The 23,520-nt window shown below is 35.9% G+C and overlaps 1 protein-coding gene across 5 annotated transcripts; it reads left to right on the top strand.

Moving 5' to 3' along the window:
• Positions 1–2,313: 2,313 nt before the first annotated feature.
• Positions 2,314–8,097, top strand: LOC6568594. Of its 5 annotated transcripts, none has more exons than XM_032740478.1 (23): positions 2,314–2,436; positions 2,496–2,771; positions 2,842–2,991; positions 3,121–3,410; positions 3,477–3,561; positions 3,639–3,932; positions 4,011–4,181; positions 4,243–4,375; positions 4,428–4,584; positions 4,661–4,730; positions 4,785–5,093; positions 5,154–5,327; positions 5,384–5,525; positions 5,580–5,715; positions 5,835–5,877; positions 5,934–6,254; positions 6,324–6,736; positions 6,812–6,866; positions 6,923–6,954; positions 7,040–7,085; positions 7,141–7,452; positions 7,510–7,686; positions 7,752–8,097. In XM_032740478.1, the coding sequence occupies exons 1-23, from the start codon at positions 2,410–2,412 to the stop codon at positions 8,013–8,015; spliced, it is 4,077 nt and encodes a 1,358-aa protein (XP_032596369.1). In that variant the 5' UTR covers positions 2,314–2,409; the 3' UTR covers positions 8,016–8,097. The 5 variants fall into 5 exon arrangements, with proteins under 5 accessions (XP_032596369.1, XP_032596371.1, XP_032596367.1 ...); XM_032740476.1 differs by having other exon boundaries at positions 2,366–2,436; positions 3,480–3,561; XM_032740477.2 differs by having other exon boundaries at positions 2,366–2,436; positions 4,470–4,584.
• Positions 8,098–23,520: the final 15,423 nt, after the last annotated feature.

The raw sequence follows: 23,520 nt of genomic DNA, 5'->3' as shown, positions 1-23,520 counted from the left end.
AGAGAAACTAGTAATTCTTTTTCATTTGGCTTGTAAGACTTAACTTAAGAAAAATAAAATTTTGTCTACTTTTATACATATTTCTGCTCGATGTTGCTTTGCATAAATCAGAGAGACTGCTTCACAGCGATTGTGTAATCTTTAATCCTTAATCAATGATGCTGCCCAAATGAATAGAATACGATTTAGGGGCACACAACGATTACGTTTAGAGATGTATGTTTGACTCTGCACATTTTTCTATTTATATTATTACTCCTTTTGATTGCGTATCTTGATGTACGTATAGCTCTTGGATTTGCAAGTAGTAGATGCTTGATAGGCTGGCTCTAACGTTTTCTTTTTGGATTTTCCTGTATTTTTGCATTTTGTTGCTTCTTCCGTTGTATTTTGTGAAAGTCTCCCCTAATGCGACTGTTTGGCTCGGCGCTTCTGTCAATCAAAGGCAAACACCTGTAATAAATATTCGTTTGTCGTTTTTGGTTAACGCTTTCGTTTCGCTCGGTTATCCTGCTTTTCTGGCTGCCTGACATATACATTTCGCTTGATTTTCCATGTGAGCGCACATCGAATAGCAAATGCGGGCTCCGGTTGTGTAGTGGCAGAGAGAAAAACTGCCTTGCTGGCACATTTTCATGTGGCAGGCATCGCATGAAAACTTAACTCAATCTCCATTTTGGAGCATTGGCTGCTCGCATCAAATGCCAGCAAGGACTATCATTGGGCTAACAGCACGAAAGAAGTGCAGCCACGCACTTGATGTCAAAAACACTGAACAGCACACTCAAAGAAAAGTGCTGTGCTAAGAATGGCTTTAAATTTTAAGCTCTGGTTCATACGCTTCGTTCTTAAGCAAGTATCAAATCAAGAATAAAATACATATTTGAATTAAAAATGGATCAAATGCATTCTAATCCTTAATTTTAAACCTTAAGCTTTTGATTCAACCAGAATCACTTTTATTGTCAGATTTTAACAGAATTGATTTATGAACTAGGTAAAAACAACTGAGAAAAAAACTGTCGGGCGCAACCAACTCTGAAATACTCTGATATCAATGTATGCGGGTCGACCAAATATGTTTTTATTTTATTTTTATTTTTACCAGTTTTTGAAGGAGGTACATAGCAATTTACCTTCCAAGCTTGATAACTATTAAGACCTGCGATTTATATTTATTCAGAGCTTTGTGCTTAATACATAAAATAGGTTCGCTTCATGCGACTTATATTCAAAAGACATCAAAAGCATCGCAATTTTAACACTTTGTCTGACGCGTGTATAGATAAGTATATGTGTCAAGTCACTAGATTCGAAAAAAAAGTTGCGCTCATACGAACGGACAGACGGATATATTCTTGCTCCCATAAGAAATGGCAATAAAAATATATATTTAACAGCTGGATTTAGGGTATATCGTAGTGCCTTCTTTCTTGTTTGCTTTTGTTAGAGCGAAGTTTCCCGCGTCTTAAGAAAATAAAGCGAAATACCACCAGCGTTGTATATTCAACCAAAGTTTATTCAAGACTGTCGCGGTGCTGTTAGTTAACAGTATTGATATACATTAATGAAGGACTTAACATGTATATGGATGCACGGTTGCATTGAATGTAAATTAACATAATTTTCAACAGCTTTTATTCCCAAGGAAAAAAGGGTATAATGTTTATATGCAATTGCATGTGATAGGGAAAATAAAGTATATCCGATATATGTATATATATAAATATATATATATTTTAATCGTATCACTATCAACAGTGGCAAGCATTATTATCAAAGTGAGCAATAAATAACATATTTTTTTGATTCTTAACGCATTTGAGTTCTTTGTTCATTATTATCAAAGTGAGCAATGAATAACATATTTTTTTGATTCTTATCGCATTTGACTTCTTTGTTCAGTACACTGTTGATATATATATATATATATATATATATCAACATTGTTAATCGGGATCATCAGTCGAGTCGATATAGATATGTTCGTCTGTCCGTCCGTCTGGATGAGCATGCGGGTCTCAGAGAAATATAAACTTTCATATATCACGCGCCGATCGAGTCCACTTCTCGAATATCGATATATTTCGATTTCCGATAGCAAAAAAAGCCACAATTTTAAAAGCAATGGCTCGTGAATGATTTATACTATACATTAAAAATACATACAAATACATTTCATTAATATTTGATTAGAAAAACCCAAGCTGTAGTCGAAAATGTAATCTCATTTTAATCGTATCACTATCAACAGTGGCAAGCACAATGAATAACATATTTTTTTTATTCTTATCGCATTTGACTTCTTTGTTCAGTACACTGTTGATTTTCGTTGGGTGTGGCCGAACCATTTATACATAAAAATAAATCATATATTCACATTTGATCGACAATTGTCTTGGGCAAACAATGGCTAATATTTTGAGATTAAAAGATGTACATCTGGATAACGTTAAAATACTTAAGTTACAAAATAACAGAGTGCATTATTTCAGATAATTCAATATGGTTCTTACAACGCCCGTGAAGCCATATGGAGTAATAAAGAGAGCGTGGCAATCCCATTATCTGAGACCCAACTTCAGAAAGACGATATACATTTACTTATGCGTATCAGACATCCGAATATTATTGAAATATATGGCATACAGCACGATTATGTACTAATGGAATATTCGAAATGTGAATCTCTGCACACTTACTTACATGGGAAGGAGCAGAGAGAATATACAGTAAGAGATGTGCTTTCCTGGATGCATCAGGCCGCTATGGTATGTTATATATGTATATATTTAAAGGCCAATGCAATTAAAAAGCTTTTCTTCTTTATGTCAATTGTAGGGTCTTCAGTATCTCCATTCTATGGAACCTAACCCGTTTTTCCGACATATTAATACCAAGAAATTTTTGCTATCCAATAACTTTTGCACCCTAAAAATCGGTGGCATTTTGGAGGAAGAGCTGGAATATGAGTCGCCATTAGCATCACTGGTTGTGTATATATAAGATATATATATATACATATATAAATATTAAATATTATATATATATATATATATGTATATAAATATTTATATAAATATATATTTATCTATCTATCATAATTATGTTTTCATGCAGGTAAAATCACAAAAAGCGTGGAATACTCAGAAGAACAACGTGTACAGCTTTGGTATTATCTTTTGGGAGTCTATGTCGCGAAAGATTCCGTTATATCACGGTCTTATAAAACAGGCACCACAAACTGTTGTTAAATACATTACCTTCATAGGAATAATACCAATACTTAATGAAATACAAATACCCAACTCTGAGCCGATTAAAGAATTAATTGAAAAATGCTGGAATTCGGATCCTGTTAAGAGCCCAGCAATGGAAGAGATACTTTCCCAAGTCACACATTTTCTGAAGTAAGCTAAATACGAAATTTGTTATTCATGGATATTATAATTATGTGATGACTTATTTGATTGCAGTAGTTTCGACCCTTCAATATTGGATCAAGTCTTCAGTGCTAATATAGGAAAATTCTGGGACTTTGCAGCAATTAAAATGGGCGACGTAATAATATAACATATAATATATATATATATATAATTCAAATTCATTTATATTTATCGTTTTTATACACCTTACAGGAAATTGGCAAGGGCTACTTTGGCGTTACGTACAAAGCGACTTGGAATGATACGACTATTGCTGTAAAAAAATTGACACACATTATGAATGAAAACATTAAACATCGAATCGAGGAGCTAATGCCTTTATCAAATCCACATATTGTGTCTATACTTGGCATCGCAATGGATGGAGAATTTGCAAATATACTAATGGAATACTTGGATTGTCCATCCGTGTCCGATTATATCCACGATCGTAGATACGAAGTTAGTTTGGATTTGGTTTGGTACTGGATGTCTCATGCTTCTGAGGTATTTTCTATAACTGAATATTTGCACATATATATCCCCTAAAAATTTACAGGTTGTAATTACGATTTTCATTTGTAGGCAATTAATTACCTTCTATGTGAGAAAAAGCTAGACCCCCGTTTTCTTTGCAATTTGACGCCTAAAAATATGATGTTGGGTAAAAAAATGCAATTATGTAATTTTTGTCTTGCATTCGACGATAAAGATGGGTTGAAAGAAAATCTAGATAAGTCCTACTTAGCACCGGAGGTCTGTATGACTGCCAAGCAAATTTGTGCAGTAAATATGTTGTATATTAATTCTTACGCAGGTGATGAACGAAGGAGAATACTCTGCGCAGAGCGTCGTATATACCTATGGCATTATCTTCTGGGAGTCATTGACACGTCGGGAGCCTTTCCACAACTATCATGCAGTTAGTATTAAGAAGGAACACCACAAAGGTACGCAAGATGGAATTCCAACGAAGAGATTGCATAATTTTGATTCTTGCAGGTAAACGTCCGCCTATTGACAAAATTAAACAATTCGCTCCAGATTCCCTACAGCAAATTATTTTAAAATGTTGGCATGAGGATCCGAAGAAACGACTTGAGCTGGACAAGTTACATGAATCAATTTTGGAAATCTATCTGGATATCAAATATTTTAAGTAATTATTAAAGATTCTTCTTAAAATATTATCAAAATTTTCAATATCAATTATTAAATTCTCTACTGTTTTTCAGGCCGGAACCGTTGCGTATCTCCACCATTATCCCCAATACCATTTATATTGGCGATATAAATATATTAAAAGTATTATTTTGTAAAATTCGTTTATTTTCTTTAACTACAATTTATTTTCTGCAGACTGTTGGAGAAAGTCAATTTGGCATTGTCTACAAAGCTGATTGGCATGGATGGGATATAGGGTTGAAAAAATGTAAAAATGTTTTAAATAGTGATATCAATTCAGATCGTAAAGAAGAGATCAAACATTTTTCACGCATGGACCATGAGAATATTGTAACACTATATGACATTGGTTATATTGAGAAAATTGCACATTTAGTCATGGAATATTCTAATTGTGGATCTCTCTACAACTACTTGCATGGTGAGGAACAGCGAAGTTGCACTGCTATAAATTCCTTTCACTGGATGTATCAGGCGGCAAAGGTATTTTACTATTACTTTTTTGTCCGAATAATTAACAGATTTTTAAAATTCTGCTTAAAGGGGATTCAATACCTATTAGATGGGAGACCAATTACAACTATACATCGCAATTTAAATTCTCAAAATATGTTGCTGTTCGATAACTTCAGAGTCTTGAAAATCAGTGATTATTGCTTTCCGGCAGAGGGGGATTCTCTTTTAAACTATCAAGATAATGCCTATGTAGCACCAGAGGTTTGTGTTTCTATTCAATAAATGATTTTAAATTAACAAAATTAATTCATGAACAGGTCTTCGAGGAAGGAAAATATACAAAAGAGAGCGACGTATATAGCTTTGGGATCGTGTTTTGGGAGGTGATGTCCCGCAAGAAGCCCTTCTCTCAATTCAACAGATCATTTGAATTCACTAATGTAGAAGAGATCCAAAATGGTACGAAAGTTAACCGATTACCAATAAAGCGTAAAACAACTTTGAGTTTTTCAGGGAAACGTCCGCCTCTGAGTGATATAATTGAATCAGAATTTAATTACATAAAGGAAATAATTGAAAGGTGCTGGGATACAGACCCAAAAAACCGTCCTACAATTTCGGAACTAGTCGAACAGCTGCATGAACCTGAGTAAGTTAGAAATGAAATATATGTTTTAATTCTAAATTGAATTTATTAATATAAGTGGTCTACAAATGTTCCTGTTGTTCAATATAAATATGTAAATTAACTCTAAAACTATTTCGCAGGTTGTTTGAAAATGTAGACTATGCAGATATTGAATTTCGAGAGGTTAGATGAAATAATATATTTTTCACTATTTATAAACATTAATTTTAACCCACCAGGAATGTATTGGTCGAGGTACCTTCGGAATTATCTGCAAAGCTAACTGGTGCGAAAAAGAGATCGCAGTACAGCAATGCACAAAAAGTTCAGAGGAATTCGACTCTGACGATGTCGGAAACATTGAAAATGTTGTCAGACAACTTTCCCGCGTTCACCATGAGAATATTGTGGAGCTATATGGAATTACAGTTCATGATAATAACGCATTTATACTAATGAATTATCCAGATTGCATAACCCTTCACAACTACTTGCATGGAGAAGAGAAACTAGAGTATACAGTGGGCCGTGGACTCAATTGGATGATCCAATGTGCTAAGGTTTGGGCTAAAGCTGTTGCATTAATAATTTATTTAAATTTTTAAATTTTAATTGACACTCCCATTTAGGGTTTAGCTCACTTGCATGCCATGAAACCAGAACCAATTTTTCATAATTGTTTAACGCCAAGCAACCTACTCCTAACCGAAAATTACCAAATTTTGAAAATAAGCGATTTTGGCATTGCTCACGAACTGCCAATGGCTTTTGACGAAGTCATTTCAGAGATTTATGAATCTATGTTAAATATATGTGAAACCCCAAAAAAATACTATTACGACTATTGCTCCTTTGGCAATATTCTATACGAAGTGATGACACGCCAGATAAAGCATATTGCAGATGGTCTATATCTTTCACCGATATTCATTAACTTATATGGCGCAGATGATATATCAGAAATAATTGATTCTTGCGTGAAGGCGCCCTTTAAGGCTGTGGAAATCAGAAAGATAATATCTGTTCTTACAAATATACTCGTGTAAGATTTATTTGAATTTCACCAAGATAAGTTGTAAAATAATTTAAACAATTTGTGTTACCTATTCGATTGCAGAACTTCTGAATCTAGAATACTTTCTCAAGTCATCATACCAATCGATGAAGATGAGGTAATATGAATACACTTATGCGTATCTATTATCACTGTTAATGTTTTATGTTCCAGTGGAATGAATTATGGCAAGAAAGTCTACAAAGGTAACAACAGATTTCATTCGAAATCATATATTTCTTCGTTATTTAAAAATTAATTAGTTTTCACTCTGCTTTCATTTAATTTTAGGCAAAATGTTGAAAAAGTGGAATTTTCGAAAATAGAGATTGTTGAGGTATCAAGTAACAATATAAATAAATTTGGAGATAATTTAATTTAAAACCTTACAGGCAATTGGGGAAGGCGCCTACGGGGTTGTTTACAAAGCGCGTTGTCCTAAATGGATTATGGCGTTAAAAGAGTTTAAGGGAAAACCCAATTCCCAAAGTCTCTTTGATGCATTTAACAAAGAGGTCCAGATGCTTGCACCTCTTGACCACGAGAATATTGTGAAACTATATGCTACGTCCACAAATTTTGGGACATATTATTTACTCATGGAATATGCTGAGAATAAATCGCTATATGACTACTTGCACGGAATGGAAAAACGCAAATACTTAATGTCAGGTGGAATGGACTGGATGAATCAGCTTGTTAATGTTTGTTCGTGTAATATAAAATATAACATGTCATTTACTTTCTGTTATCATTTGTAGGGTATAGAATACTTGCATGATTACGACCCACCGATAATTCATCGCGATTTGAAGCCTCAAAATTTATTACTATTCGAAAACTACAAAACCCTGAAGATTGGAGATTTTGGCACCGTTACAGAAATGAAGACAAAAAATACGTCAAATCTGGGCACAGAGTCTTATCAGGCACCCGAGGTATGTGGTAATTAGCAAATTTATATAAAATACAAATAATTACAAATTGTTTAATTTATTGTCAGGTAATCAGTTCAAATGGAGAATATACGGAAAAATGCGACATTTTCAGCTTTGGCATTATTCTATGGGAGGTAATGTCTCGCAAAAAACCTTCCGAATATATCGGAGAAGGGGGCCGACCGGAACTCCACGTTAAAATTATTACGGAATGTGAGCAATTGCAAAAACTGATTGAGAGTTGTTGGCATAGCGATCCGGAGAAGCGACCCTCTGCCGAATCAATTCAACTTTGTACAATTCCGTGTTCTGTTACTTATATTGACTAACTAACTATATTGACTAATCAAATAGAAAAAATAATAATAAAATCATTGTAATCCTGCTATAGATTATAATTTAGTCATGAAATTTCTGTCGTATTCCAGCCTCTGTTTCACTATTGAGATGAGTTGTTTTATCGATTTGCGATTATTGATCTTATCGATATGCTAGTCTCCTACAACGCAGCAACCCAATTTAAACACTGCAGCCAGTAACTTTTTTTATTTTTTCATGAGAATAAAAACATCGCACTAAATACTCTGCTTAACCCAAAAAAGTACACAATTTTGGAAACATTCATAAAATGAGATTTTTTTGCCAAGTATAGAAGTGTCACAACTTTTTCCACACATAGCCCCCCGGATTATGCTGCTCAGCGAGTTCACCAGCCACAGTTTGGTATCGCTAATGCTCGTTGGCCACATTTGGTTGCGCATGTTGCACGGTTACTGTAATACATCTGTATAATTAAACGTGTAAAGCATACTCGCACAATTCCGTCTTCTTAATTTAGCTCATTGGTGCAACGGTCTAGCTGCTGCTTCCTTCCTGCTGTTTCTGCTGCTGCATGATGCTCGCAGGAGTGGCACTTTCATACGTGTCACAACTTGCGCACTCCTGAGCACTCAGTGTGTGTTATTAATTGCGTAATTTGTTTATTAATACACAAATGAGCACACACCTGCAGCTCGACACAACACCTGCCCCACCAGCACCACTTGCCCCAACTGCAATTGCCTGCCTTGCAACACACTTAAAATCCGTTTACTATAAGCGGGCCAAGGCTGAGTCTGTGCCTGAAGTCTGAGGATGAGGCTGTTGTCTATCTCTGTACAACTCATCCCAATTTGCTGTTAATATACAAAAGGAGAGAACAGATACGGCCGAACCATACATGCTCTTCCAGAACTTCAAAAATGTAAGAAGTTAAGTAAACAAGTTAAGTTAAAAAGTTTTCACAACAAACAAAAATAAAGACTCATCTTTCGATCGTTTCTGTGGCAGCTAAATGGAGATAGTGCTCCGATCCGCTTGATTTCAATATATGAACTGAAGCAAAGGAAAAATGTATGTATCTCAATTTCTACCACGTTGTAACTGGAAAATTTATTGAGTTCACATGGTAAAGTAAATAACCGTCAGATAGACCTGGCTACATCGACTCGTTCAAATTATAATAACTCCCCCGCAAAGGTATAAAAAGCACTTATTCAAGGCAATTAAAGTACTCAGCTGACTCAACGAACGTTCTCCTACAAATTGCAGTCACATTTCAACTGTGCAACAAACAAAACTTGTGCGCCAACTTTTTGTCGTCAAGTATTTGACTTGCAATTGAAATGTTTTGCTTTAGCATTTTTCCCACACTCAAGACACACACACACACGCAAAAGTACGCCTCTTTTATGAGCTTGTGTGGCATAAATCAATTTTTATTTGCTTGCCACTCCGGCAGCCACTTTATGTCGGCTAGCTTCCATTCTCCATTCGCTTTAATTGGTTACACATGGAAAATTCTATTGGCAAACATGGGTTTCTCGTAGAGAAAGCTCTTTCTGCCTCTTTGTCTCACTTTCTCTTCCTTCCTCCTTAATTAAATTATAATTACCACTGTCTTATTAGCTAAATTACAGACACCGCCACCACAGGAACAACCCAAGCCAAAGGACACATGTCATGGCCCACACACACACACTCGCATACATACAAGCAGACACACATCCTCTTTAAGCTTCAGTCATCGACATTTTGCCACATTGACTTTAATTTTCAATTCACTTAATTTATTTTTAGCTTTAGTGTTCTTGATTTGTGTACAGTTGAGTTGCCTTATCATATTTACAAGAAAAATATCGATCTGCATACCCATTTCAAAGACACTTGTACAAGGTATAAGAAGCAGGATCCTATTTTTACCACAAGTTAAATGAAGTAAACCATTTAAATTGTGGTTGAAAAGCCGTCGATCAGAAAATAACTCAACAAAATAGCAGCGGTCATGACAATAAATCAAAAACGTTAAATCAATAAATAATCACAAAATACAGGCAAATGCAGCAAACAGCAAGTGAATAATGTGAAAAACTCTATGTTTTTTGAAGATAAATACAACAAATGCAAGCCTTGATTTATGTTTATCACATAAAGCTGCAGCTGACGTATGCCAAAAGCATTTGCATTCTCCCACACTGGTTAATCAAAGCGAATAACTTTCGCTCCACTGTCTGTTCGCTCGACATTATTGCGCATACGTCACGTTCACTAGTGCAGTGAATAGACCTGCAAGATGATGCTGGGCAGCGCTCTCTCTGTGCACTGGCTTCTCAATAATGGAAGCACTAAACACACTCTGGCAGCAGAGTGTATTATGGCAGTGTTTTCAACTGCAGCATTTCTGCCCACCTGCTGCTCGCAACTGGCAGTTGGCAGCTACAATAAAACCAACCATAGTGTAAGCCAAGAAAAATGAAGCCAATACAAAGCCAGACAGAAGGTGCAATAGACGATAGTGTTCGACTATGAGACACTATTGTGACTGAGACAGGAGCCGCTCCATGTGAAAAGAAAATTCTAAAAATCCAAATCTTCAATATATTCAATATTCAAATGTATCTCTCTAACTATTTTATACTCAAAAGAAAAATCGGCTTGCATTTAATAAAGTCGCTGTAAAATGAAATCCGGAATTTTGAAATAATTTTAAACAAAATTTACAAAATTAGAATGCCATTTTTTGAAAAATGGTCGTAATGATAATAGAAGTCATTCAACTTGCCGTAAATTCGTAAGTTTTTTTTCAAATTAAGTTATATGAATTTAAAAACTAACTAATGTTTGAGTTGCTTTGCGTACACATATGAAAAAATTAGACATATTTTTTTATTCATTTTAGAAAATTGTACACTATAATAATAAAGGGAAAATCCCTGATTAAAAATCAAATCTAATTACTGAATATTAAGAAGAGTTACTCTCGGCGTCAAAGACATTTCGAATTTCTAAAATTCATGGCGATTGCTTTTTATTAATATAATCGCTAGCATTGGATAAGCAACGGAGATGTCTGTTATTACCAGTTGTGTACGCTGGCTTCAAATGCCGTCATTCCTGCAAATACCTCCTTTTAACAGGGTATAAAAAAATCAACACAGAGTGTTGAGTGCATTAGATGAATATTAAAAGCACTTTGGCCAGCACCACTTGAAGGGTGGCCGGAATGGGTTTGTTGGCTGCCTGTGCTGGATCTGCACTCGTCATCATTGCGTTGCACAACGAAAAGCTCAACTAAAGTTGGAGTCGACTCCGTTTGTTTTTTTTTTTTTGCCAGGGATAGCATATACCGTTGTTGCTCGTATTTACCATGTCTTGCTCGCATCATAAATTACTAATTACTAATTATTTAATTATTTATATATAATAACATAAAATGCAGTATTTTAAAATCAAATTAAATCGAATATTTATTTTTATTTTGTATATTTCAATGTGGTCTATCTTTTCATTATTTTCGTTATCTCAGCCTTCTGAAAGATTTACTTTCCTTATTACTTTTTATATTACTAACGCTTTACCATTCTTGGGTTGACAAGGTTTTATGCGGGATTCCCCAATTCTTACCACGAGCGTTGGTCCATCGATCACCCTTAATTTTCAATTTATCTTTAACAACTCTTTTAATGGTGTACATTTAAAAAATGTGTTTTTTTCTTGATCAGCATTAAATAAATAAGTAAATGAAATAAAGAAAATTGAATCTAAGAATTTAGGTTTTTTTTTTTTTAATTTTGGACAACATCAAGTTTCAATCGACGTGACTTGACATAAATTTTCTTTTCTCTCTGTGCAACCCTTTTTCGTCCGTTGTTTTTCATACACACACGCACACAAACACACAAACACACACACACATACACTGATTTGACAATAGTGCTGCGTAATTTTCCAAACAGATTTTCGTATAGCACCGAAATATGCGGTTCATAATTCGCAGCGGTTTCGCCACTAAGTACAATTGTGAATGTCAGTGGCAGATGCCATACAATGGGGCAGCCACAAAACGCTCGACATTCAGATGGGCTGTCAACGGCAAGAACTGCCGCAATAGACAGTCAGCAAGCACACCTGTTGGGATTTATTGAGAGACAGGTGGTCAGGTGACCATGTATCTGCATCTGTGTCTGTATCTGCCACTGATAGAAACGCATGGACTTTAATTTGAACTTTTGATCAACTTCAAGCCTGGTTAGCATATTTCATTTTAGGCAAATGAATTTTCCATTTTTACTATGGCTTTGCCAACCACCTGTTGCTTCTTCCCTTTTACCACTGAGCGCTGACGGGAGCTTTTTCGTTAATCAAAAAACACAGAGAAATGTAATTTATTAAAACGCCCAAAAGAGATGCCAAGACGTATATTGACGACATTGTTAAAGCTGTGCCAGAGCAGTAAGGCCAACAAACAGCAATCAAGGCAACGAAATGCGATGGGATTAATTTCTATCCAGTTAAAGGTGCTTCCTCCCCAGCCAGTGACATTATTTGAGACGTGATGTCATTGATTGGGTAAAGTATAGTCAGAGATTTTTGGCTTCAACAAATGACAGTCAGTCTGGAGTCAACAGTCAGCTGAGATTAGCACAATCACAAACAAACATATAAATTCAGGTAAACTTAAAGTCAGCGACTGAACATATTTGAGAAGTTGACAAGAAATGAAGACTTACTTAAGAAGGTTACTTTAAAGTATTATCCATAATGTATTGAATAATGACATAATTGTACATTTTGTTTCTTTTTTTCGTTCGTATTTAAGCGAATTTTCTAAACACAATCTACATAGAACAGCTTCCAGATAAAGATTTGAAGTTTCTTCGAGCTAAGACATTTCAAAGATCTTGCGTGTCGTTTTTGTCAATTTGTTATTCATATATGTTCAGGACACGTTCATCTCATGCCTGTCCTTAGATACTTTCATAAGTGAGTATCCCAATATAACCTCATGACAACACAAACAGATTGGGGAACGGGGCCAATGGCTCGAGGCAATCCAGGGACACATTTGATGCTAACTAACAAGGAGGCGAGAAAGCAGTCCGACAATCTGAGGCTAAGTCTAACTAGCAGAAACAATAATAACAACAACATACACAACAACAATGGGCTGGCACCTCAAGGCAGCTGAAAATTCTTTAGCTTATCACCGGAAGGCCGGAAGCTGTGCAAAAAACATACAAACATATTTGCACGCCTTGGATGAGCTACTCGAGCTCAGCCCCATTGTGTGTCAAGTTTGGTGACGCTGTGTGTGTATCGTGTGCTCATCAAATTAAGTATTCAGCAGACAGTCTGTCTGCAAGTCTGCCAGAATGCCAGTATGCGAGTCATTCAGACAAACAGACAGACAGACAGGCAGACAGACAGAAAGCACAAATAAACGACTAATAAAAATTCCTGTAGCCAAGAAAATTTGCCTGCACTCTGACACTGGCATACTACTATTGTAGTTGGCAAATATCCTCTTACATTGAGCATATTTACTCAATCTATTTATTTTACTTTTCAAACTGCGTTCCCTTTGTTTGCATCCAATTTAACATTGTATAATTGTTAAATAGTCTGCCAGCAAATTGCATATTCATCGCATCAATTTAAACCAGCCTAAAAGTCTTTCAGTGCAAATTCAATTGCTGTCTCAAAACAACAACAAACGCTACTAAAAAATTGTGTCAATTTAAATTTTGTTGTAATTACAATGTTAATAGCTTAATGCAATTGACATCAATAATTCGAGTCAACTTCCCCAACTTGGTATCCACTTCTGCTGCTATTCGCAGCTCGTTCGTCGACATTTTTCAATTCACTACCAAAAATCAATCACAATTCGATTAACACCTCGCTGTAAGGCGCTTGCAAGTCATTTGCGAATGGAGTGGTGGATTCGAGAAGTGCGCATCTTGTGCTTGTTTTATGGCACATTTTTTTCTTAACATTTTTAAATGGGTTTTTTTATAAGCAAGTTGAGGCAACTTGGTGTGAGATTTATGTTTGTAATTTGTGCATATACAAAACGCTTGGAATGTTTTCAAGAGCAATATTTAAAACATCATTAAAATGTTTAATGTTCTTCTGTGCATAAATTACAGCAAATTGAAATAAAATAAATGGGAATGTTGTAGTCGAAACTCGAGTATTAAATGAGCTTGCTTTAAATAGATTCCAACTTCTATGGAACCTTTATTGTTTGGGACAATCGCAAGACTAAAACTGGTCTCGCCAATTGTAAAATATGACTTACATAAAAAATATACACACACACAGTTGTGTATGTTGTTACTGAGTAGCAAAGTACTCTAGATTGTATCATCAATTTGCAGATGTTGAGCACAACTAACGAGGCAGCTCACGTAATCAAGAAACCCCTTAAAATGTCACAACATCTATCAACTAAATTGAACAAGCCCTCGTCGCATACATTACGCCCACAAGGACATCCAAAGCCCGACTCCTTGCGCATAAATGCAAGTATAACACCGTGCGTAAACTGACAATACGCACTTTGTGTGCCACCCTGTTTTAACAAGCCATAAATAAAGTTAAGCAAAAAGTGTGTTAACCTTCTCGCTGGGTTAGTAGTTGACGGATCGGCCCGAAAGAAGAAATAAAACCCCATGACACAATTGCGATGATGAGAACAGATTCTGTAGCGAAAATGGTTTGTGGTAGAGGGGAGGCTGGGTATTATGGGAAGATGGATGGCCAATGCGAGATACGTGTTGACATATCAGTTAGGCAAATGAGGGTAGAGACACTAAAAACACCTACAAATCTACTACCACCCACCTGCCCATCTCGACTTTCCATGGAAAATCAGTGTCGAAAGGTCCACGCAAAAATCAAATCGAAAACGAACTTGATGAAATTGAAAGCTTGTGCCAAAAGTTTTGCGGGTACGCGAAGTACCCAGTAGCCGCAGACGGGTCATTAGCACAAAACTGAAGGGGGGATGGAAATGGCAGAGGAGGGATTTTGGCCAATTGCCATCGTAATGACTGCTTGTCCCATCTTGTGAATGGCCACCGTGGCCAGACACACCCCAAAAATAAATTTCGCTCATTTATAGAACAATTGCTGTTGCCAGCTCTAAATCTCAGCTGAAGTCACAGATTTGTCAAAGAGCGAGCTTCTTCAACTTGAAATGGCCAATGATAGAATCTAAATTGAACAATTGTATGAAAATGTATTTATTTAACGATTTCAAGTATATAACAATACTCGAAATAGTTTTGAATACAGAATTCCAAATTTCTCAGCTATATCATCTTTATTTCAATTTTACTTAAGATGTACCACCTCACTGGAGTATATCTCTGTCTCATGATCCATGTTCGCGCGCATTCTTATTTGTTATAATTAATCTTGTTGCCATAACGAGCGGCATTTGTCAAACCATACTAAACTGATATAGCATCGATTACAGATTTTGTATTTGGCTTTAAGGGCTTTCAGTCCCTCACCTAAATTGAGCCACAAACCAAGCGACAAACTGCCCGCATAGTAGACACCAATGCGACAAACAATAATGCACACAAAAGAGGAAAAAAAAATACGAAATGAAATAACAGAACAAAAAAATAAGTAGAAAAAGCAACAACAATGCTCGTAAATGTAAAAAGAAATAATAAAAATCGATTTAAAACAGGCTCCAATTGAAATTGAAATGGAGAGCGCGGCACCCTTTTTTTCTATCCGGCTATCCAGCTATGCAACATTATGTGGCACCGGGGCCCAAACCCAAAGTACGTTTTGTGGCACGTTGTCATTTGATAACCCATTGTGGCAAATGTTTCTCACTGAGCCAGCAAATTGAAAAAAAAAAATATATACAGCGAATGCGAAATGCCAAAGGGAAAGGACATTGCGGCATCCTGTGTGACAATTGACGAGTGGTGAGTGGCAAATGACAAGCGACAAACGTGTGAAATCCTACAAAAAAAAAGTAAAGTAACCCCCTGCAGCTGCGTGTCCATTTTGTGCTGTCATTGAACATGATGACCCCCAGCAGAAGCGGAATACCAAAAATTTCATTGCCCCCCCCAAAATATATAGGAGAAGGGCTATAAACGGAATATGCAATGCCCATGACTTAGACGTCTGGCAGTGAAGTCTCAATTAGTCTCATTTGGCTGTTCTCCATTGAGCTTGGGCCCCTTAATAAAGGTCAGCCACCGAAACCACTGCATCAATTGGCATGAAACGATACTTTGATCGAAATATTCCATCGAGCATGGGCTCGGCCGTCATTACAACTTGGCATGCTGCACTCAGAAAGAATAAAAATCGGCCTGAATTTTGCTATACTTCTGCCATCTTATTATTCAGAAAGAAAATATTTAAATTTTACGGTTGTGTCTTTCTAAAAACAAAGGTTTGCATTTCATAATTGTTGGGTGGATTTTTCCAAAAATTTTAGAAAATTTGTTTAACTTCCATGGTTTGGTTTTGTATATGTGTAGAGTTACAGTTCTGACGCTAAATCGAGTCCAAAACTCTTCATTCGCATGTAGTGTGACTTCCAATTTAATCCTTTCCAATATTAAGAAAAATAGGAAAGACTTTCTAATTTTCAGGGCTAGTGTTTCTAAGTGTGTTCTAAAAATAAGTTTAAACAAACTTTTAGATTCAAACATAAACCTTATTTATATTGCAAGGCAAAAATGTATTCCTATTGGATTTGGCTTATAGGCTTTTCTATTTAGATTCGAGATTTTAGATCTTGACTTAATCAAAGATTTCCCATTCTACTTCACAATATTTAAAAAAAAAAAAATAGCCCGGCTAAAGCGAAATTTGTTTTCCTCCGTGTACGAGTTGAATTCAATGCTCATGTGTAGAAAAAATTAACATTTAAGTCAGGGGAGCAAAATGCTGCTCAACGTTTGCTTTCCAAAATTGTAGTGACAAGCTCCAGTCAAGCATTAAGATAAAGGCAAAAGTGTTTTGGCGCACCTCTGGGCCAGATAATGAATGCAGCTCCCGCATATATTTGGCACAGGCATACAGCATGAACTGCAGAGACTTAAACTCAAATTGAAACTCAAAGTGAAACTGAAACGGAAACGGAAATGGATGCGTGCCTGCCAGAATAATCGGGATTATCTGTTTCGAAATGTCTGAGTGCATATGAAATTGTATTCGATTGCATAATTGGCATTGTGTATGAGCAAGCACAGAAATTTAAGCTTAAAAAAAAATAAATCAAATTAGTTTATTGACACAATTTTCTTCTAAATATACTAATTTATCCAACAATATGCTTAATTGACTCGATAAATATGTTAATGGGACTTAAGCATAAATAATGGCAAAACACGCTGATTTCCGTTTCACAAAATTTAAATCTCAAATCTCAGAGATTAGAAATTCGCCGCTCAATATTTAAGATTTAATTCAAATATATGTATATGTATGTGTGTATTTTGCATCGGTTCAAATCCAACGCACATTTCAACACAGTCAAGTTTTTAACCCTTTGCTTCAATAATTTGTGCGTCCCTATAACTTTGTCTAGAGTTGAGAATTTGTGTTTATGCATTAAATTAGGAACGCTCTCTCTTTCCCTGTCTTTGAGGGGGGTTGGGGGTTGGACGCAGGGCAACTTTTATGATTGGGTTATACTGTCTGTTGGGTCTAGGGGGGATCATCGCGTGTGCTGGCTGTTTGGGTTAATAAAATATGCAAATATCCAGCATCCAAAATTAAGTTTCGTTTTCGGTTTTCGGCTCTGGTTTTTGGGGCAACCCTTAACACACAACCCTAGCTTTACAATCTCTCACAGAGAGAGAGAGAGAGAGGGAAGGAGAGAGCGAGCTGGTGGTTCAAGTGAAATCAAAAGCGACATATGCAGCATAAAGACATATATATATATGTGTATGTGTTAGATAAACACACACACGCACACACTATTTGCTGCCTATTTACTAATAATCAGATTATTTAAAATAGCAGAAAGTTTTGAGCACTTGTCACGCCCTCTAGCTAATGGGAAAATCGTGTTTTTCGGGCCTACACTTAAGTTGTCTAATTCGTTTATAATTATAATTAACATATTATTATGCTTTTTAGTTAATGGTCTATGGGTAGACTGGTATGAGTGTTTTGTCTGATCTTATATATGTGTGTGTGAGTGTGTAATTTGAGAATGTGGCAAATTGTTGCTTAAAACAATGGCGCAGTTCTGAGCCCTAAAGCAATTAATTCGTGTTAAGCTTTACGGATACAACTTTCTGTAAGTTTCTAAGAAAGCTATAAGTCCCAATGATATCAGCTAATATTGCCATTTAAATACACTCAACAACAATCCAACAGTTAATCAAAATGAAAGAGCTAATGCCCTCATAGGTGCCATATATAAATTTTGATTCGTTTTTGACAAATTTATGATCTTTTTGAGACACAACTTTTACATATATGTATACACGTATGTACAGTCGATCAATGTTATGCCAAAGTATATTCCTGCCAAAAAATTTACATTTCTTATCCCTATTGAAACTTTAGCAGTTGATCAATAATATGTCAATTGGAGGGCTACATCTTTACAAATGTGTCTTTTATTGTTATCGGAAGTCGATATGTGTCAGTTATCAATAAATAAACTTGATCTGCGTGTGGCAAACGACTACGTACATATATTATAATTTGAAGTCTATAGCTCATATAGCTCATATATAGCTCGTATAGTCTCTGAAATCGGTTTGTTCATACTAACTCGACTTGGCCATTGATAAAAATTAAGAATATATATAGTTTAAAGTCGAAGATGCTTCCTTCAGCATGCACAATATCATTTCACCACTTACTCACTTACTTATAGCTAAAAGCTACAAATATTTTTTATATCTGCAAAGTATTTTATAGGAAATTGTATGAATTTTTTTCATATATATTTGAGCTTGTTAATTAAATTTTTTTAGCACACTTCCACTTGATTGGTCAGTAAAAGTGAATAGCATTTTTATTTATTATGTGGATTTATGCAACCTATTTGCTAGTCCGCAAATATAAATACATGTAACAGAGCTACTCAAATACACTTACACACACACCTACATACACCCACAAAATAAGAGCATGGCCAATAATTTATATCACATTTGCCACACGTAACAAATAACGAAATTCTATTAAATAAATTGAATGTGTGACAGACAAGTGGAGAAGTCTCACAAGAACAGAACTAAAGTCAAGAATCGACAACAATACAGAATCTCAGTTACACAACCACTTACACACTCACTCTCACTCTCTCCCTCTCCATCTCTCTATCTCTCTATATCTCTCTCTTTCTCGTTGTTTCTCCCTGTCTCTGTCTTTGCCATTATGTCTCGATCATGCTATCTCACTCGTGCCGACGCGGGGGAGCATATCAGCAGGAACATATTTGCGCACACAAAAATTCGATAAGCAAAAATGCCCATAAATCGAAATAAGCCTAACCAAAAAGTCAAATGCCTTTTCATTTTGTTTGATTGTTGTGCAGCACACACACACACACACACACACATACACACACACATACACACACACATACACATAAACACACACATAAACACATGCATATACACATATGCGGACATCTCCATGTTGCGCCTTTTGACGTCTGTCAATAATTTCTTACCTGCAGCATGCCACAAGCAATGTATTATTCATGTGAGTGTGTTTGAGTGTATTTGTATTGAGCTCAAATTGAATTGTTATTTGTGGCTGCTGCTGTTTACACGTGGCTTTTGTGGCGCATAACTTTCTTGTGGTTTATTAATAACAATAGCTGCCACACAAAATGAGTGGGGTTCAAAACGTGTTTATGCTCCAAATGAAGTACTTTAGATTCAATTATATATGCGATATTTGGCAACAGAATTCATAATGGAACCCAACCATGAATAGCGACAACATCTGCACAGTGAAAAAAGCGATAATAATCCACTGTGAGTGAAATTACCAAAATCTATCTAAAATCTATTGTTTTTATATTATTTCATGTATGATTTTAATGGTACGAAATAGGATTAAAAGATTTTTAAAAAAAATTCTATGAGTTCTTGTTACAAGTGTAGTTTGAATATGCGTTGAAAATAATTTTGCTCTAAAATAAAATCATTCCAATATCATTCGTGACTAGCTCAAACTCTATATTGGTGACACATATTTCTCACTGTGTCCCAGCAGCCACAGATGCTACTCAATTGATGTTTGCCTAACGCAACCTTCAACACAGGCAAAAGGTAAGAGAGAGAAACCTTTAAATAATTTCATTTTAGCAGCGAAACCAGATTCAGCAAATTCTTTTAAATGACCTCTTCGTAGCTGGCAATCTGTATTTCACTAAATTGGATGATACGATACACAATGTGGCAGCCACAAATCAGATTTGTGGCAAACGACTAGAAACACTCAAGCACTCACCGCTGAAAAATCAAAACAGAATACAAATTTAATACTGTGAAAGGATTCGGTTGCATAAATACATATATATTCAAGTGGTCAGTGACTTTGACAGCCGCTGCCTGCCAGAATTGTCTGCCGCAAATGTTTATTAATGATCATTACATTATTTATCAGTTTTATTCAGTTCTGCTGTTTCACGACTCCCAACGAGTGCAATGTGATTTACTTTTTAGCCTACCTCCCCCCCCCCCTCCGCGTAAAAAAAAAAAACAGCAACCAAACACTAAGCAGCGTTTGGCTCTTGGCTCTTGGCTCACATTACTCATACGCCGCATTGTGTGTCCCCAATCAATACTTGGCAATCAGTTGAGGGCTTACAGCTGTAAGCAGCGACATGGACCAATGACCAGCCAAGTGGCGACAACAAATCCCTGTTAATGTGCAGCAGCATTCAATGACCCAGAACCAATAGTCCACTAACAAGGAAACCAGACTAGCGATGAGCCACATTTTCAATAGGAAACAAACACAACACAATGAACAAAATGAACACACTGACCCGCTATTAATTTGTTCAAGAAAATAAAAAAAGTAACTTGAATTCGAATTTTTCAATCATAGGCCGATTTGACTTATACATTTTATCTATGATTATTCTGTGATTCAGATGGTTGTTGTGTATAAAACAATACGAGTTCAATTAGTAAAGGTCTTTCGGTTTAACACAGATACGCATATCGTGTTAAATCACGACACGCACCCATACCTAAACGAGACACAATGATGACACCCAAACTCTCGACTCGGGCTGTAATCGAAACCGAAATTCTTAACATGTTAACGCCCCAAACAAAGGCAACTTCGCGTCGCCCCAAATCCTTTGAGAAATTAGTTGGGGGACCCAAATGGATGAGAGAGCAGTCCAAGAGCTCTTGGCTTCTTCACTTAGGCATTTATCGGCTGTGGCTGTGCTGTTAGCGATTTAATGAGCTTGATTCAGCTGCTCTTTGGACTTTAAGGTGACTAGCTTAACACTCATTTACAGTTTGAATATATGTATAAATAAGTATATATATGTATATATTTAAGGCAAAAAAAGTGGGCCACAATCAAAATCCACGTCAAGCAGCGCCTACGCAAACAATCCAAATTGCCTCACAAATCCGACGAATTAAAAAGACGACTGCGTAGGTTTAGACAGGAGGTTGGGCGGCATAAAAAATCGTCCATTAAAAATTGCCATTGCCACACGCACATAATGGGACTTGCGTCAAAGACTTCATGCCACTCCAAGTCTTGGGGCGCGCAATAAAAAATCAATCTCCCCTGACGTCAACACAAGCGACAGACTTCTTCCTTGGGACTCTTCTCATCTTGCCATTTACCACACAACTAGACACACACACACACAGACAGCTGTAGTATAGTTGGTGCAAACTGAAAGAAACGTTGTCTTTGGTTTTGCTGGTAAATTGCATACGGTTGGCCAAAAGAAGATAACCAAAAGAAAAGGAAAGCTCTTAAATTACGAGCACTGTGTCGAGCTGTATGTTTGTGGTGCAGTGTGGTGCTGGTGCTGTTGGTGGTGCTGGTGGTGCTGGTGGTGGTGGTACGGTGTGGTCTTATCTTTTGCTGTCAATTTGCTGCAGCATTTAACTGAATATGCTGCTAATGAAATACAGTCAAAGGACACAAGTCAAGCAAAGGCTGAATTGAATTACAGCTAGCCAAATGCAATTACTTCCAACTAAAATAAACAGAAGTTGCATTCTATGTTGCCCTAGACGCAGCTACACTGAAAAGTATTAAATAGTCTGTAAATGGTAAGTGCAAATGGATTTTTTTCAATGGATGGATTTCAAGTGGATTTTTTGTCGACAATTTCACACTTAATGATTTACATATCTTTATTTTAAATATTTACTGATTTGTTGAATTGTCAACTTGCTTGCAGAACATCCTTGAACAACAAATTTTGATTACAACTCTGCCGAAATTGAAGTCGTCTTTTTTCCCCCCTGTGTATAACTTGCAACTGCAGAGAAATTAGAAAGTAGTCGACTTGCAACTCTGTTTCGACTCAATCAACTCTCAATCTAGGCAGAGTTGCAGCTGGTCTCTCAATTACAAATAAAAGCAGCCTGCTAAGGGCCAAGTAACAAAAAGCAGCAGATTCAAAACAAAAGGTAGCAAGCAGTTTAAGTAACTGCCATTAAATCATTAAAGCCATAAAGAAAGCCAAAAGTGAAATGGCAAAATTGTTGAAAAAGTTAACACCTGTTGGACCTGCTTTTTTTTACTCGTTGTTGTTGTTGCCCTTAATTGTGCTTCTTGGCCAAGCTGTGACTTCGACTCTAATTTAATTATCGATAAAGGCAACCCAAAGTAATAGCCATGTCCTTTCAGTCACGAGGGGGCCCTTGTGTAAATATTTAACTAAAGTTAGGGAAGCGTTTTATGTCATCAGTGGAATTTATTTGACGGCTTTACTTGTGAGTCAAGTATGGTGTGTGCTGTGTAATAGGTAAACATAAACTGGTGTATCGCACAAATAACTAGAAAAATAAAACAAAATATTAAGAATTCTTAGAAAATTATTAAATCAGATTCCTGATATAAAAATACTTTAAAAATAGTTTAAGTTGTTTTTTAATTTTTTTTTTTTTGTTAGTAAAGAAAATTGCATTGCAGTCAAACATTTCGATAAGAATCTAGGATTATATTTATATTATATTGTATTTATTTATACACAGATACCAAAGATATCAAATGTGCAATGCCCATCATGTTGTCGATAATCTCATCGATAAAGCCACATATATTTTAAGGCTACCTTCCACTTTTCTCCACCTTTAAATCTTTAGTTCACTTGACGTTAGACAGATATACAAAATGTAATCAATAAAATATAAATTTTTATTATTATAGAGCTGAAATACCAACATTAGTGGCAGACTGTTAAGGCTTTAGAAATATTTATATACATATATAGCTGACTATTTATTCAAAGTTATCTTAACTCTTGACCAACAACTTGAATTCGACCACTGACTTGTAAAATGG

Source organism: Drosophila grimshawi, unplaced genomic scaffold, assembly GCF_018153295.1.
Source record: "Drosophila grimshawi isolate 15287-2541.00 unplaced genomic scaffold, ASM1815329v1 contig_311, whole genome shotgun sequence".
Lineage (NCBI taxonomy): Eukaryota > Metazoa > Arthropoda > Insecta > Diptera > Drosophilidae > Drosophila > Drosophila grimshawi.
This window is presented reverse-complemented; position numbering and strand designations above follow the sequence as displayed.